At 35.8% G+C, this 18,781-nt stretch overlaps 1 protein-coding gene across 1 annotated transcript; it reads right to left on the reverse strand.

The window, feature by feature from the left end:
- Positions 1–582: 582 nt before the first annotated feature.
- Positions 583–14,519, reverse strand: c7a (complement component 7a). The gene is made up of 18 exons (XM_084138671.1): positions 14,395–14,519; positions 14,141–14,199; positions 13,324–13,432; positions 8,697–8,838; positions 8,472–8,607; positions 8,212–8,350; positions 7,910–8,053; positions 6,675–6,918; positions 6,461–6,577; positions 6,108–6,274; positions 5,693–5,921; positions 4,581–4,752; positions 4,376–4,463; positions 4,144–4,276; positions 3,017–3,205; positions 2,790–2,880; positions 2,456–2,640; positions 583–1,242 (listed from the first exon to the last, which is right to left on the reverse strand). The coding sequence occupies exons 1-18, from the start codon at positions 14,398–14,400 to the stop codon at positions 1,058–1,060; spliced, it is 2,535 nt and encodes an 844-aa protein (XP_083994797.1). The 5' UTR covers positions 14,401–14,519; the 3' UTR covers positions 583–1,057.
- Between the last annotated feature and the right edge of the window lie 4,262 nt (positions 14,520–18,781).

Consider the following 18,781-nt stretch of genomic DNA (forward strand, 5'->3'; position numbering starts at 1 on the left):
TAAGAAAGATTAATCAATACTGTTACCAATGTATTGCTCATTGTTAGTTCATATTAGTTAATACATTAACTAATGTTAACTAATGAACCTTATTATAAAGTGTTACCGCTTTTTTGCGGTAACACTGCGGTAAGGAAGTGGATTGAGGAAATGTCTGAAAATGATTCAAAAAATGAAAGTCTTGGTGAGATGCCCATCTTTAAAAAAAGAAAGCTTCAAAATCAAAATGAGAGTTTAGCCTTAAAGGAACACGCCGACTTTTTGGGACTTTAGCTTATTCACCGTATAGATAAGTCCATACATACCCTTTTCATCTCCGTGCGTGCCGTAACTCTGTCTGACGCACCCACCGCTAGCCTAGCTTAGCACAAAGACTGGAGGTAAACAGCTCCAGCTAGCATACTGCTCCCAATAAGTGACAAAATAACGCCAACATTTTCCTATTTACATGTTGTGATTTGTATAGTCAGTGTGTACAAATAACAAGAAACCCAGAAACAAGTTGAACACTGAATCATCAATGGGTTTTTTGAATGTTGTTTTGGTTAAATGCATGAAATATGGTCTGTAATGAACACAAGCTTAAGATATTTTCACATTTATTTGACATAAAATACATCAGTAATACCTTGTGATTTTTTAAAGCCATGATATAGTTTGTTTATAGCCTAGCTTTAGCTTTTTAATTCTGGTGATTATAGGAGTTTTTTTAAATTCAAAAATCAGTTTTTATTCAAGCTGTGTTCAGATTATCATTTAGCTTATAAGATTAGCTTATTTTCTGCAATTATCCAAAAGCCTATAGAAAAATCGTATTGTATTTTTGTCGAAAGAACCAGTATGATGCTAACTTACAGTCTGGCCTACAAAAACACATCTTCACTGCTGTGCTCTATTCTTTTCTCCAGCCCAAACTTCCTGTGTTAATGGAAAATATGTCAACACAACAAAAGAAAACTGCACTTGTCACTTTTCTTTTAAAAAAGAATGCAGGAATCCTTCTTAGAGTACAGTATATATGGTTACACTATATAATTAGTTTGTGAGCCTTTTAAGTTTATGACTGACAAGGTTGAATGCTGACAATGTGGACAGTCTCTCCTCTGCATTTCCTCACGCCCGCCTCACATTCTGTCATTGTCACTGGTGCAGACGCTCCTTCCTGCTGCACACACACATGGATCCAGGCGTCCAGGGATGAACATTCCTCACTTGTCTTGCAACGGCAGCTGTTCGTTTGCTCTACAACGACATGATTGTTACAACATTTTAGTCTTTAAAAATAGCACTTTCCTGACTAAGTTCAAAAAGACATTAGCAAGGAATTTTTTTTAAAGGCAGTTTTCAATTTTTGTGGCTAGCATTACTTAAAGTGACTTTCATATTTTTTTTAAAACATGCACAATGCTTTCAAAATTCATGTTTGAGTTCTGTCATCTGTGCATTGTGCATGCTTTAAAAACTTACGATGCTAGATTCATGTTTGGGTTTATGACAGTGAGTAATTTATGTTGTAAAACTAAACATGGAAGTTTTGTCGAAAGTCAGGTCGTGTTAACCACAGACTTTATTTTACCCATAAAAAAAATAAACACTACCGGTCAAAGGTTTTGTATTATTAAGATTTTTCCGTTTTTGAAAAAGTCTCTTATGCTCACCAAGGTCGCATTTATTTGATACAGTAAAAACAGTAAAAAATGTTAATACAATTACAACTGTTTTTTATTTGAAAATATTTTAAAATGTAATTTATTTCTGTGATGGCAAAGCAGAATTTTCAGCATCATTACTCCAGTCTTCAGTGTCACATGATCCTTTAGAAATCATTTTAATATGCTGATTTGCTGCTCAAGAAACATTATTATCATCAGTGTTTAAATGTTGTTTTTGAGGCTAAATATTCTTATTGAAACTGTGATACACTACTATTTAAAAGTTAGGGGTAAGTTCGATTTAAAAAAAAATAATAATAATAATATTCACCATTATTCAGTTGATCAAAAGTGACAGTAAAGACATTTTAAAGTTACAAAAGATTCATATTTCAAATAAATGCTGCTCTTTTGAACTTTCTGTTCATCAAAGAATCCTAAATTAAATGTATCATGATTTGAACAAAAATATTACGCAGCAGAAACATTAATGATAATAATAAGAACCATTGTTAATAAATGAGCACCAAATATAACTGAGCACCAAACCAGCATTATGATTTCTGATGATTTCTGAAGGATGATGTGACACTGAAGACTGGAGTAATGCTGCTAAAAATTTATTACAGGAATAAATAACATTTGAAAATATATTAAAATAGAATATATTAATATCAGTACCAGTGTAACCTGACACTCCGATTTATGTCTGCACTGTAATACTGGTGTAAGACACAATGTCATATTTACTCAAATTCAGATATGTGCACCATTATTTGATCTTGTATTGTACAACCCCTCACCATCACAACTCTCCCAGATGGTGCAGTGTGGACAAGCAGTGGATGAGCGTTGTATCCACTGGCAGGCACTGTCTTCAACAAGGGTGTACTGGTGTCCCAGACAGCGCATGGCCTGTACTTTACACAGACTCAGTCTCTGCGACCGACCGCGCTTCACATCAGTGGCACATATCTCCAATGAAGACCTGCAAAAACACAACCATTTATTAAACGGAAATGTCGAAAATTTGTGGGTTTTGGTTTCATGCTTGTGTAGAAATGCCTTTCTGACATTTGCATGTGTTTTATGTGGCATTTGTGTTGTGTAATGCTAATGGACTGTCTGGGAACATACTTGCACTCGTGGGGTACTTTACAGACACATTTATCCTCTGCCAGGTTCTCCCACGGCTGGCATTGCACTGACACAGTGGTCGATTTAATAACTAGTGAAAAAACATTATCACATTTTCAATACATTTCAATTAATCAAATGATGTCCTTGGAAGAGTTGTCCCTTCCCTTTAAAGCTAAGTAATGTGTTTATCCACATTTTCTTCACTCTGAATTACTGTACAAGACCTGTGAGACAGCTGGTTTCTTTTGGTTGTGGTGACCAGGAGAGGCCAGCGTTGCACTGAATCTCAGCCGGACCCTCTTGGACTTTCCCCTCGGGACAGGAAAGCGAGACAGCTTCACCGATGTTATAGGCAAGCTTCCATGGGCTTCCGCTGACATCTGGAGGAAGCTGAGGTCGATCACACAGTGTTTCTGCAGACATATTATAAAACATATGCACGGTTTCTTTCTCATATCTTTGAAATGTAAAATATTAAAATGTAAATAAAATTAATTGATAAAATAATAACATTTCATTCAATAATTATAAATAACAATTGCATAATATAAAAATATAGTTATATAGTATTAATGAAACATAGTTCCCTTTCAGTCGGTCAGTCTGACGTACGTATCCTACATTCTCTAAAATGTAGGCTATAAAAAAAAAGAACTTTATACATAATCATATGTTGTTTTTTTTATATTAAATTTAAATTTATATTATTTAATATTTACATGAAACACAAATAAGCTCATATAAGCTCCTCAATAATGAATGAATCATTAAGTATTTATGAAACATGGTTGTTCTAAAATGCATGCATATTTTCAATAATAATTATATACATAATATACAATACATCACATAAAAATTACCGTTATTTTAAGTAATTATTTCATCTAGTATTTATGAAACATGGTTTCCCATTCTCTAAAATGTATATTTAAAATCATTAAAACAATAATAATTATTATATACATTATATAAAATACAGCTTTCAAAACTACAGGTATTGTAAATTTATATAATTTAATATTTATACGAAATAAAAATAATCTCAAAGAATGAACAGATGATTGGCTCACTAATGAATTAATTATTAAGTATTTATGAAACATGGTGTCTGTAAAATGTATAAATAATATTTTAAATTATAATTATAGACAATTTTAAACACATAGTAGAAAAAATATAGGTATCATATCATGCATTTACAGTATATAATTTACATTTTATAGAAAATATATAAATAATGATAAAGTACATCAGTAATGCTAAACACACCATCAAAATAAAACTCAAAAGTCCACTGAAAATGGATACTAACATCAGCATTCAACAGCTCCAAAAAGTCATATACACTCACTCTTGCACTCTGTTTGATATCGTAACCACTCTAGGTTTTCTTGGCATTTTGCTATAGGATCTCCAATCAAATGATAACCTTCAATACATGTATACTCAATCTTACTGCCCACTGGATATGCATCTTTGGGGTACTGCAATTGGCAGAAGAGAATAAAATTATAACACATCCCAAATACATATTCAATCACAGTTGAGTGGAGAACACAGGTATTTCATATAATCATTATTACCAAAACAAACCCATTAGCAAGGAAGGGTGGTGTTTTACAACTTTCCCTGGGTGTGACTGAATCATCAAAGCAGTGAGGCTCCATTGTGCTGAAAATAGGTCAAAACCAATAAGTCAGGCTTCCACACAGTGGCAGTGTTGTTGCACAGTTTCATTCTCTGGGTCTCTAGCAACTTTCAGAGAACCAGGCTAGTGACCTTCCTCACCGTAGGTAATCTAATTCCTCAGCATCATCACATGCTGTCATCTCCACAGCATTCCCAATACAGTTCCTGCCGCCCGAAGGAGCCGGACGACTGCAGGAACGGCTCCGGCTTTTCTGTCCTTCCCTGCAGGTGCTCCATGAAGTCCAACAGGCCCAGTCTCCATGAATCACTCCTAAGATACAAAGATATTAACTGGACACTCAAAAATAAGTAGTGACCCCAAAAAGTATTTAGGTACTTATGCTACACTTTAAAAGGTAACAATTTATTTTGATGGTCCACTTCAGACATACCATAATAGAATAACTATAAATAAATGTGCAACTACATGTCAACCAGCCATTAGAGTATTAGTAGATGTCTGCTTAATATCTGCAGACACTTTATTTTAATGGTCCCTCAACAGACATTCTACTGACTTTGTAGCTACGTACATGTCAACTTATTTTACTAACCCTAACCTAACAGTCTACTAATACTCTAATGAGAGTTAGTTGACATGTAGTTGCAAATTTACTTATAGAATGTCTAAAGTGGACATGTTAATGTTCATTTTTACTGCACATCCAACATTATGCATCCACTAAAAATCAGAAAAAGTGTGATTATTAAAATAAATTACAATTTATAAATTAATAAAAATTAAATGTATATACATTTATTAAAAAAATATACAAAATAATCTAACCTTTCTAAAGACGATAACTCATGAAAAGAATCACAATGTTTATTTTATTCTATATTGAAAGCCATGTTTTTCTCTCTTCATGTTATACACTGAACAGTACTCTAAAGGTGGGTAGAAAAAATATACAGTAATTTAATGTAAAAAGGTCTTTATATATGAAAATATACCTCCCATTAGGGAAGTTGCAACACATACACGGCAATTCATAAATATAAAAAAAAATTGGCGAATCAGTGGCGAATTTGTATGATTTTGTACAATCTGCTTTAAGGGTGAATCTTTATGCTTACTTTTTCATCTTTTTGTATAACTCAAATTGTACAAATTCATACAAAATCACCAGCTTGTATGAGTTGGGGGTCTGTTGCATCAAAAAGTTTGAAAACCGCTGATTTATATCATTTGTATGCAATAATTTCTGTACCTGGCTGTTCATCTTCTGGAGTCCCATGCTCACACGCCTGGCCTTTGGTGCCTGGTTTACACACACACTTACAGATATCACTGTCAAGCACACGGAGCCCGTTGTTCTGGCATTCTCTGCAGTGGCATGGGTGTTTCTCGTTGAGGTAAGTCTCAATTGCACGCTTTAAGTGATGCTTTTTCACCCCTGCACACGGGACCTCTTTCACCAGCTCATGGAGAGATCTGAGCTGAACAAATCAGAAATTCACACACATAAGAATGAATGTGCTCCTTTGCAAATAGGTCCGTTTATGGCAGGCTAACAAAGGCTCCAAGTTCAATTATGTTCTATGATTAAAATAGCATTCACTCTATGTTATGATAACAAACTTTGCAGACAATAACCATATCTTAACAATCGTTTCCAAACAAACCTTCGTTTTGATGACTTTTGGAAAGTTCTTTACTGAACCCGACCACTGCGAGAAAATCCTGCCATTCTCCAGGGGTGTGTTTTTGTTTAACATTGACAATTGTGCAATATATCCAGGAGCTCCGCCAATAATATTTGTGGTCATATCATTTTTTGTTATGCTATTATCTGTTTGGGAGACATTTTAAAAACAACTGAGTATTATTGTACAGTACACTGAGTGTTTACAGAAACTAGTTTGAAAGTATCGTAGATGCATGTATAATTTAGCACCATTTTCTGCCAAAAGTGAAAGAAAGCTTCAGTTAAGCATTTATGGTTTGATTTTGCTTTTATTTTTCCTAAATGACTTACAGAAATTTTGGAAATGTTTAGGAGTATCTTCACTGCACTTTTCTGTGGTCCACCAGATGATAAACAGCACCGAATGGGACGTTTTGACACAATGTTTGTAGTCTCTTTGCTCAGTTACTAAGTAAAAAAGAAAACAACCGACAATCGTCAATGTAATGATCTTGAATGACGAATACTCTTCTCAAGTGAAATGAATATGTGACATATCACTTACGCAATTTTTGCATGACATCTTGGCTGGCCGCCATAAATAATCTAAACTGGCCCCCAAGAGTGCCTTCTGAAATATAGTGGGTCCCAAATCTCTCCAGCACTTTGTAGTAGGCAGCATAATCGTATGCGACAGGCAAGGAGCGCAGAGCTTTCCAAAACTCCTCTGAAAGTGGCAGATATTCTGGGGCCTGGTTCTGGAACTGGGCCACGTCCATATCACTCTTCATGATCAGCAGATTTTTGGACTGAAGGGTGAACAAAGTTTCATTTTTAAATATTTTGGCATGTGTTCTCATTGACTTCAAAATATTTAAAAGCCACAGCAAATTCAGAGATTGTTAGGCTTAACCTTAAATGAATGTCTAAAACCCCAGGTTGACTGGTAACCCTTAAATCTAAATATATAATTTGTTAACATTTGCTAATGCAACAAACTGTGAACAATATTTTTTTTTGTACAAAATTGATTAAACTGTTTTTAATACACAATTAACATTTGCCTAGATTAATAAATGCAAGTATTGTTTAGTTTAAGATACCTGTCTGATAACTAATGTTAATTAATCTGACCTTATTGTTAAGAGCTACCTAGCCACATTAAGGGTTAAGAAAGACTTTTGTTTTGAAAGGGGTTAACACTGTTTTTAAAGTCCCAATGAAACAGAAGTAGTGACGGATCTTTTCTTCCAAATTGTGCATAAATTTTACATACAAATTGTACATAAAAGTGTATCGGATTATCAAAAAAGAAACATGTTGAGCCAGGACTTGGTTCTACGCATTGGTTGTTGATTGGATTATAAGATGTGGATGTTGTACTCAGGTGGAGAAAGATGAACATGAGCTGGTAAGGAAGAGGTTTAAGCAGACCGAGGCTGCATCTGAAATCGCATACTTCCCTACTCTATATAGGCGAAAAGCAGCACATGTAATAAACCACAACAATCCAATCAATACTTGATGAGCAAAATCAAGTCCCGCCCTTCATTTTTTCTTGTTCAGGAAGCCATTTCACTTGGATATTCGTCACAATAGGGAAGAAAAGACAACTTTTTATTGCAACTTCTGTTACATACCGACTTTAACACGTCACATGCTCATTGCTGTACTTCGGGCCAGGATTATTTAGGATTATAAGGATAAAGTGCGAAATATGGAACATACCCAAATATTACGTTAACCCAGGGTTATGTGAAAGTCTATATTATATAGTGAATATGTTGCAGCATACAGTACCTGTGACTGAGTCAGCTCATCATGAAAGACATAATCATCATGCCCGTAATCTGTGCCTGTTGTTTTTGAATGTTTTTCTATGTGATTGAGGTAGTGCCAAGAACTGCTATAGGATTCATCTGTAAAATCACTTTTTGCTGTGACCTGGCAAAAACAAATGTAGAAACTGTGACAAAAGATTTTTCCTTTTTTTCTTGAGAAATCCCTCAATTTTTTTTCTTGCACTGGTAACATATGTTCTTCTTTTTGTATCTAATCAGACTTTTTTATGTTAGTATAGTAAATTGTGACATTTCTATTGCCTGGAAAGTGTATCTGAGGACACTTTGGGGAAGTCTATATAGGTCCATATGGTCTCCACTGAAGGTCTTTCTACACAGTCCTCCAAAGCTCTTAGTGTTGATAACTGTTCCTCTTGCCTCTCTCCTCACTGCATCAAACCTATAGTGCAAACATACACAATCATAGTGGCATTAGAGATTGGGGTGTGTGTCTGTGTTTATGTAAATGCATTATTGTATTGGATATGGAATCAAGCAGATGACAAATATCATTACATTACCCTTGACCAGTGAGCTCTACGTTTGGTGGAGGTTTTTGCAGGTCACAGATCTCTTTACTGTCACATTTCTGCTCATCTGAGCCATATTCACAGTCATGATCTCCATTGCATACCAGAGACTGGCTGATACATTTCCCTTAAGATAAATAAGTAAAAAGAGATGTCTCAAATAACTTTGTACAGACTTTTAAACAGGTAAAAGTGGAAATGTATCAAAATAATTACCGGACTGGCATCTGAACCGTTCTCCACAGCCCTCCTCTAGGGGACAGACCTTAGTCGATATGCAGGATTGTGTGCGAGTTGAGCTCCCAGTGCAAGGCTGACCACCAAACTGAGAGTAGACTGCAATGGAGCGGGTCTGTGTCTGTAATGTCCCCAGAAAGTGCCTCCAACATGTCAGTATAATAATGCATTTTATTTAAAGGCGCCTTTCATAACACCCAAGGTCACCTTACAAGCAAACAAAACAGTAAAAAAAAAACTAAAAAACAATAAACAAAACCCATTAGCATCACAAAATACAACAACATAACAGCACACATGCATCATAGATACAGTAGAATACAGTACAGGCTAATAAAAGCAGGTAATAAAAAAGCCTGGGTAAAAAGAGGCAACTTTCGTTTAAAAGCATAATTAGAATGGAAACGCCACTTTTAAGTTTGACCATATTTTCGTTTTCAGTCAAATTGCCTTTTGAATGGGAGTGCTTGGGGCACTACTATGATAGCATCAGAAATTGCTATTTTCAAAACACTAAAAAAAGTAGTGGTCGACCGATATTGGTTTTTTGATGGCCGATGCCGATATCTTAGAGAGCAGGGTGGCCGATGGCCGATATAAAGCCGATATTTTTATATATATATATATATATATATATATATATATATATATATATATATATATATTTATTTATTTATTTTAATCAATATTTAATAAATTATAAATAAATTATAAAACAAAATTTTAAAATAAACATGCTTTTATACTTTAGATGGCAACTTCTTAAATTTGCAATCCTATTACAGTATTTTTCACAAAGTAATTGTTTAGAAATATATGAATATGTGAATAAAAAGAAAGTAAACACTGTAACAGGGCTCTCAGTATTCTGGTAATTTCGTGCTGGTAATTAGCCTGGGAAAACCCAGACTACTTCCGGCGAATTTCAATTCTCTCTTCAGGATAGTCTGGAGAAGAGCCCATTCAAACTCATTACTGTGCCGCCGAAATCGCGGCACCAATCAGAAACGTTGGGGGAGGGATTTACATGATGACGACAGCGCAGCGACGCTGAAGGAGTTCTCACGCAGTGAAAAATACATTGCGGAGCAGAGAGGAGACTGACAACACGCTGGCAGACAGGACAGAGCAGGCTACTTTTCGGTTACGTTTGATATTAAACATATTAAACAAAGTCTCAGCTTTCAAATTTGTTAATTTTTTTAAAAGAAATTTAAACAATAAATACCGTTTTGTTGCTCTTTAATGTGCCGTGACAGATCGCTGTAGAGCATCAGTTAAAGCTGTTCTTGTGAACCGATCATCTCTTCCTTCTAGTTAATTTATAGCCTCAAATAAACATGAACAAACATAAGAAGGAATGTTGTTTTAACCACGGAAAGGCGTCAGTACACTCCGTTTTTCAAGCTCAAATCCTCCTATGTTAATCTACTCTCCTAACTGCTTTGTCGGACAAAATGGCGGATGGCGAAGTATGATTGGTCAGATCACCTGTCAATCAAGCTGAGCTACGTCGGTTGGTGACGCCCCTTTGGAAATGATTCGTCTACATAGCTTCCCCAGACCCTTCACTCAGTTTCAACTGAGAAGGGTCTGGTTTTTTAACCAGGCTAGCTGGTAATCATATTTTTTTCAAATAAAGACAAGGTAACGCTAATTTTACATATACAGCACAGTGAAAACGATATGAATATGACACAGTTGGCAACTGGTTATATATCAGCATATTTTCAAATGAAGGATTTAAAGTTTTTCGATCGCGTCTCCTGTGAAGCTGATCTTCTGTTCGCATTCACTCACTTCGCACGGACCGACCGTCACTCGCAGACAGTAATGCACACTTCACAAGATATCACAGTTGGATTCGATTAAATCTGCAAGGTTTGTGAAATTAAATGTTTATTAGATATTCAGAGATTTGTTTAAATGACGTAGATGCGCATTTGCTGAATGTTGACGGCAAATGAGAAAGTATTTTAGCCTGATTTTTTGCCTTTTCTGTTACAATATAAAAGCAAACGCTTTACTTAACTTGCTTCGCATAAGTTACCATTTACTTTCTTTGTTCACCAGTTCTGTCTAACAAAGTATTAGATATGACTGACAGAGATCGTAAATTAATGAAGACGGAGAATGTGAGTGAGCGCTGTTTGATCTGACATCATCTGAGGAGCTGCCGTTCTCTTCTGGCGCTGGTGTTCTCTCAGCGCCGCCCGTCAAAATAAAAGTCCGGAGCGCCGTCAAAATAAAAGTCCCGCTTCCAACACATCGGCCAATCAGAAAAACTTATCGGCCGATGCCGATATTTCAAAAATGCCAAATATCGGCCGATATATCGGCCTTGGCGATATATCGGTCGACCACTACTAAAAAGGCTCGCCACAACATGAAACTTTGCTCAAAGTATCACCAGGGGCTCTACACATTAACTTGAGCATTGAGAACATTGTTTGTGTACACAGAGTTTACTAAAAAGAAAGATTTTGAACAACTCACTGTAAGAAAAAATGAAGTGGACGTCGAAGATCTCAAAAATGAAGTTTATTACAGCAAAGTAGTAACAAAGTACAGACAGCACTTCGGATTCAGCGGAGTCATACAGAATGAATCTCATCCTCTCAGCTCAAACATTTATCCTCTATTTCGTTTGTCTTCCCCCTCTACATGTAAATTAAGCTCTGTTTTTAAGTGTAATTTAAGAATAACAGATTCGTCTTCCCTCTCAACATGAGGCTGAAACTCTGTCTTAAATGTAAATTGAGGATCTTTCCTCTGTGCCCACATCTTTGATGTTCTGTGAAGTCAGAACAGCAAAAGGTTAAGGTGATAAAATGTATCTGAAGTGGATCTTCTGTTAAAACAAAACGGTCAAATGTTTAAGGTGACAAGCTATTTGAAGTCCTTGTAATCAAGATGGTTGTTGGTTGCCCTCTCTGATACTATTTACATATTACTGAGATTAGATGTAATTGTCTCTATATGATAATTAAGCTCTTTTAAGTGAAGGAACATTTTGATATATATATTGGAGTGGAAGTTATTGGGAACAGAACATAATTTCTTATATCACTGTAGCTGTAGCCGGCATTTTGACAGTCAAAAATAGTCGATCTCCGAATGTGAATAAACTGACTCTGAATTTTAGTATTGCTTCTTATATGAGCATCCTTTTTCAAATACAAGGTCAATATTTATTTTCACTAACGACAAAACATCACATTATCCGTGAATTAATATGGAACTAAGCTTTAGGACCTTTCCATCTTTACTCTTCTCCCTGTTACGTTGCATTCGGAGATCAACTATTTTTGACTGTCAAAATGCTGGCGGACACAGCTACAGTGAGTTGTTCAAAATTGTTCTTTTTGGTAAACTCTGTGTACACAAACAATGTTCTCAATGCTCAAGTTAATGTGTAGAGCCCCTGGTGATACTTTGAGCAAAGTTTCATGTTGTGTCAAGCCTTCTTAGTGTTTTAAAAATAGCGATTTCTGATGCTATCATAGTAGTGCCCCTAGCACTCCCATTCAAAAGGCAATTTGACCGAAAACGAAAATACGGTCGAACTTAAAAGTGGCGTTTCCATCCTAATTATGCTTTTAAACTAATAGATTAACAAAAAGACCCTAGGTTGCATTTTGGCGACAGTTATCCTTTAAGATGGGATTTGAAAGTAGCAGACTGTCACTATTACGAATATCGAGGGGGAGAGAGTTCCATAGGTGAGGGGCAATATGGCTAAAAGTTCTAGCTCCCATGGTAGTTAAGCATATACGTGGTGACACAAGAGAAAGTGAGAATGAAGATCTTGAGAGCATGTGAAGGGGTATAAATATAAAGATCAGTAAGGTACGGAGGAGCGAGATTATGAAGTGCCTTGAATGTGAGAAGCAGAATTTTGATTTCAATGCTATACTTCACTGGAAGCCAGTGCAGTTGCTGCAAAATTCACGAGTTCACACTTAAGTCAGATAAATGGTATGTGTATTTGGCGTGCTGTCCGAGGAGAGGGCTCAAAGCTCTGTGTTTGGCCCGAACCCAGAGTACTCCTCCCGTAGTCCTGGCTGTGGTAGGAACAAGCTAAGAGTGAGGAGTCGGGGTGGTGGAGGGATGCTAAAAAACTGGTCAGAGTAGATATTGTGCCTACAAGTAGGACCTCGGTTTTATCACTACTGAGTTTTAAAAAGTTAGCTGAAAGCCAATCCTTAATTTCAACTAAACAGCTGGAGAAAGAAGGTGGAGGAAAAGATCCACAGGGTTTTGAAGACAGTTAGAGCTGGGTGTCATCAGCGTAGCAGTGAAAATGGATACCATATTTCCTGAAAATATGGCAGAGAGGGAGTAAATAGATAATGAATAGAAGCAGGCCCAAAACAGAAACCTGAGGAACACCAGTATTAACTGTAGATGACCTTGATCGGAATTTTTAAGTGTGCGACCAGAGAGATATGATATAAACCAAGACAGGGTTTATACAGATACTGCAACTGCATTTCAGCAAATGTATTCAGTGCACAAGACTGCATGCAGTTATTTAGTGTAAGATAAATGTACACTGTTACAATGACACATGTTAAAAAGGACAAAAACATAACACTCATCCCACCTGTGTTTTGGAGCAGCCATCGCAGGCTGACCAGCTTCCAGGGGACCAGGTTCCCCACTGGCAGTGCACAGGGTCAGACACAGACCTAATGGACCTCACTGACACTGCACTGATTCAGGAGCAAGCTCAATGTAAGTATGTCTTCAGAAACATCAAATATGGTATATATGTACAGTGGCCACAAAAGTATTTGGATAATTTAACATTACATAAAAAAATATCAAACCAAGTGGCATCTGCAAACAAATGATGCTGATGTATTTCTCAGAACTGACTTTGCTTTTCTCAATTGTTTTTGCAAATACCTTTTATCGGTAATACAATGACTTTTAAACTGGTCTCAAGTCAGTTCTCTTTAAGATCACAAGGGTGTATTACAGTAACCACATAGTAGTTCATCATGTTGACTATGTATGTCACAACACATTCAAATTCATTTATAATAAAAAAAACTATAGTTTTATCATGTAACCTTTTTTTAAATGTGTTTGTAAAACTTCCTTTCAATTAAATGTTCAGTTTGACATTTTGTTATGTTGTTATATGCAATAATATTTTTAAGTGTGTCTTCAGTGTCCAAAAACTTTTTGGGGCCTCTGTTTATGTACACATTGTATGTTGCATACTAACATTAAATCTCTAATGCATTTACTTTTAAAAGAAAATGAAATATATTGAATAGACAAAATAAATAAATAACAAATGAATAAATAACAAATGCATAAACAATTTGCATGTATGCATAATATGTTAGACGCTTTTAACTCCAGCGATTTAGATATTTGTTGTAAGGGCAAAGATGTTTTCAGTTACTTACTGTGTAATTGCAGCTGAAGACAACAGAGAGACAAGGAAGATCCCGTGCAGGAACACACACTGAGAACAAAGTTAACTTAAGTTTTCCTCCTAATAATTTTGTGTCATACAGTTAAATAAATAAAAAAAAATGCATTTGATAAGCTTGACAATTAAAGCTCATAATTTGTGTCAGTATAAACTTTAAACACCAAGCTTTAAAAATATGTTTTTAGTGGTCCATTAAAATGATGCAGAAAAATCAAGAGTGCTTACCTTCATTGTAATAATCTAAAGCAGCATGCGCATTTCTCTCCAAACTGTTTGTCTTTACTGTGTGCAAGCAGCATTGAGAAACACTCCCAGTCTGTGTCTTATCTTGCTAAAACAAGTCATGAGCGGGAAATGGTCATTTCTCTGCCAATGAATGCTTGTAACAACACAATCCTCATTTCACTGGAATGTGAGCGAGGCCTAGGAGATAGAAAGAGCACATAAATCTCTCTAATGACTCTAGAGGATTTATGGCTTATGCTAGGAATTAAACGGTCAGTTATGAATGTCCATTTGAGTACATAGACAGATTAAATCATGTTCGCTCAGGTAGTTGTCATGCTTCTAATGAAAATCAGACATCTGCATTGGATTCTCTATGTCACGGTACACACAATAAACACTTGATGGAGACAAAGCGCCATTTTACGGCCAATCCTGCTTCAAATGTGCAGTATTTAATACATACGACCAGTATGTCTCTGTTGGATATTCAGATGTCTTGTTTAGCAACTGGAAAGGTCACTGTTTTTAAAAGTCTCCTGATGTATCTCCTATAAGAAAATCACAGTGCTTTCCCAGCACGTAGTTGACTTTGTGAATAATAATGCCTTATATTGTCTCCGGGTCAGGAGTTAATCGGTATGCTTTTCCGCTCCTTAGACCTCAGGATCCACAGTTCCTCTGAGGATCTCATTTGCATAATTAAAAGGTAATTGAGTTTCTCAGTGAGCCCCTCATCAGCAAGCTGTTATTAGCAACATGTTCGGCGGGCAGGTAATGCATCATAAATTCATGTCAGAGTCGTCCGGTCACTGAGTCCTTGTCCCTGTTCACACACACAGAAATATATACAGTTCATCCAACACTCATTGTTGTCGTTCGGTGACATCCAAAGTTAGAGATCAGAAGAACATCTGATCTGACCATCTGTACAAAGAGTAATATTATCGTGGTGGCCTTGAAGTATTCATATTCATGTCATAAAGTTTCTTTTTCTTATTTTTTAAGATTTCAGTCAAATGTTGGATCCCATTTTTAATGGGGTCTAAGACTTTTGTACCCAAATATTTTGAGTCTGTTGTACGACATGTGGAAACACTACATGTAGAATACTCTACCATTCAAAAGTTTGAGGTCAGAATTTTTTTTTAAAGAAAATATTTTTATTCATCAAGTATTCAGCAATTAATTGATCGAAAGTGACAGTAAAATCATTTATAATGGTACAAAAGATTTCTATTTGAAATAAATGCTGTTCTTTTAAACTTTTTACACATCAAGACTGAAGTAATGATGCTGAAAATTCAGTTTTGCATCAGAGGAATAAATTGTATTCCTGGAATAAAAATATATTCAAATAGAAAACAGTTATTCTAAATTGAAAAAAATATTCCACAATATTACAGTTTCTACTGTATTTTGAGCAAATAAATGCAGCCTTGGTGAGCAGAAGAGACTAAAACATAAAAAAACCTTTTGAATGGTAGTGTATAAATACTTTAAAATACATTTAGGATATCATTCAATGCATGTATACAACATTATAAAATATATTAATAAGATGTGAATCAATAAGTCTGTTTATGGGTGTCTTTTAAAAACGTATACTGTATATATGTACTTCTGTCATGACAACTCTCGGAGTGATTGGCATGGTAATGGGTATGACAATGTTGTATGTTTGGTCTTGACGGAATAGATCTGCTGCTGCTGCTTTTATTGCTGCTGCGGCAGAGCAAGTACAGGACTTGCTACTACCAATACATACGACACGCTGCTGTGAACAAGACATGCTGCTGCTGTACAATATATTGTACATGAATTACCCATAGCAGATCTATACAGGTGGAGCTGGGGAAGGTGAAGGGTTTCTGAAGCGCGCTGCACTGCTAAGGCAAATGCTACCCAAATATTTGAAGGTTGAGCAGCGAGCTCATTGGCTACTTATACGGCAGGAACCAATCAGATGCACCCTTTAGATAACAATGTGATTATGAACAGGTGAGTAAAAGGACCTATTAGCCTGCACCATCTAGAGTTTCATCCCAGAACTTTGTATATATACATAAAAAAGTCAAATAATATTGTATCTTTATCTACTTTTCTTGAGTGCTTTGTAATTGGACTGGAAAGGAGTATTCGGTTTGTGGTTCTGATGAGACACAACTGAAGAATTAACTGTGTTTTCCAGCTCAGACTAAATCTCACAGTCAAGATTTGTAATGTGTGCCGGTTTGGAGAAACCATTAGATTATATAACAGGCAAACAAATTCAAGTAAGCTGCTTTAAATTGTGATGCATTTTGCATTCAATGTCTAGTATTTATTTAAATTGGTAACATCACTAAAATGTTTGACACTCCATCATTTATACAGGCTTTATACAGTTGCCTTTGACTTGTTCGACTCGATACGACTTGTAAATAGATGCTGTCAAACTAGGATGTACTACTGTCTAACAGGCTAATATTGTTCAGCTGCCTGTCTGAAAGCACGCTGGCATTAGAGAAACTCTTATCCTGCGCCAGTGCCGCTTTCAGAATAGGCCCATGCTGCTCGTAATTACACTGTGGACTGTGAATGTGAGGTTTATGCCCAACCTTATTTGGTAAATTGCTGGCAACTGTCAAACACAAACAGATTCAGTTGGCAGGAGAAAAAGCCAGTCATGTCCACTCCTAATCAGAAATGGAAACTTACTAATGATATCATGATTGCCTCCCACAACAGATTTTTATTTATGCCCAAGAGAAACATTTCTCTCTTTACTGTTATATGACCTCTAGCAATTTAATACATCTAGAACTATTGCTAATTCAAAATTCAAGCTTCCTCCAAATCACAGCTGCACTGATATTATTTATTTTGCATTTTAATAACTAACACTGAGGTGGCCATTTAGATTTAAAGAACAACAATGGCAAATTATCATTATAAATATTATTATCAGTATTAATCAATAGCAATCATATATTCTAAAATATAGATTATTTTAATATAATGTAATAATAATAATAATAACCCACATCAGTGGTTCAGTGAGATTCATAAATAATATTGCTTGGTTGAGGCAATTTTTTTATTGATCTTTTTTTCTTATCAAATTCTATATTTTGTAATGGAAAATGACAATCATCATTTTCCATTTCCATCATTTAGAAAACTAGCCAATAATAAAGGTTTTCTGTCTGTGAATCATTTTGAATGTTCAAGGGGGATTTTAATGGAGGATGTGTGGTTGAAGTTACAGCAAACTGGCTAAAATCATTTACAACAGCTTTAAGCAGCTTGCATATACTGTATAACATCTCCAAACGTCTCCAAGTGATTTTCAAAAGGTCAGTTGCATACCATGACACCGCTGAACAGCAGTTGTGCTGTAAATTAGAGAATCACAGTTACACCAACACTTCTGCGCAGCAGTTTACAAAATACAATCAGCAGACTAACAGCTTCGACTAGTAAGCTCACAATCAGAAAAGAGAGCACACAGTGCTCCGGATAAGTGAAAGAGAGGTTTTTCACAGCTGCGTAGTGCCATTGTCAAAACAAGCTGAGCGGACCTCTGCCAGCGATGAATAGCAGTAATTGAGAAAGCATGTAATGAGGCCACGGACTCTGCTCTCGGCATCACAGAGAGATAGAATTGGCAAACTGTACATCTCTGCAAATGTTATTTTTTCTATCGTTATTCAAATTAGCTTCTCATCTGCATTTCAATATATTTCAACAATCATGGATCATTGGATGGGAGATATCATAGAAGATGTAAAGCAAGAATTTCAGCACGTGCAATTTAACTGTATTTAAACTGTATCAGCTATGATTGTAAATTAAGGCAACAACCCGATCTCATGAGAAAACGTTACTATTTTAAGTTTTGGCAAATTAGTGGCAAATCCAACTGAATTTGGGTCGAAATTCAAAAACATAAGATTTTTTGGAAAAAAAAGAGAGAAAGAACTAAACATGAAGGTCCAACTATGCTTTGGAAACCGTCCATTGATTTCCATTATGTAGCCTAAATCGCAAAGGACCACGGTTTCAGCTAAAAATCTTCTTTGCTGTTCTACTGGGGAAAAAAAAGTAACCTACATCTTGGATGGCCTGAGTAAATTAACAGCAAATTTTCATTTTGGGGTGAACTAGCCTATTCCTTTAACACAGTCTTAACATAGCGGCTAAGTTTATGCAACTGGCCCCTGAACTAATCTTGCCTTGTCTTAAAAAAAGTCAGTTTATCTGAATTTAAGACTTCAGTCACAACATATGGCATAATTTCCTGTTTTATGCTTTTCCTCCCTGCCTGTCATGGAATAGTCACTGTATGTATGAATGGCATTTTTCATGTATTTTTTTTTAATACAGTAGATCGAGACAAAAAATT

This window comes from Abramis brama (assembly GCF_963993115.1).
Source record: "Abramis brama genome assembly, chromosome: 16".
NCBI lineage: Eukaryota > Metazoa > Chordata > Actinopteri > Cypriniformes > Leuciscidae > Abramis > Abramis brama.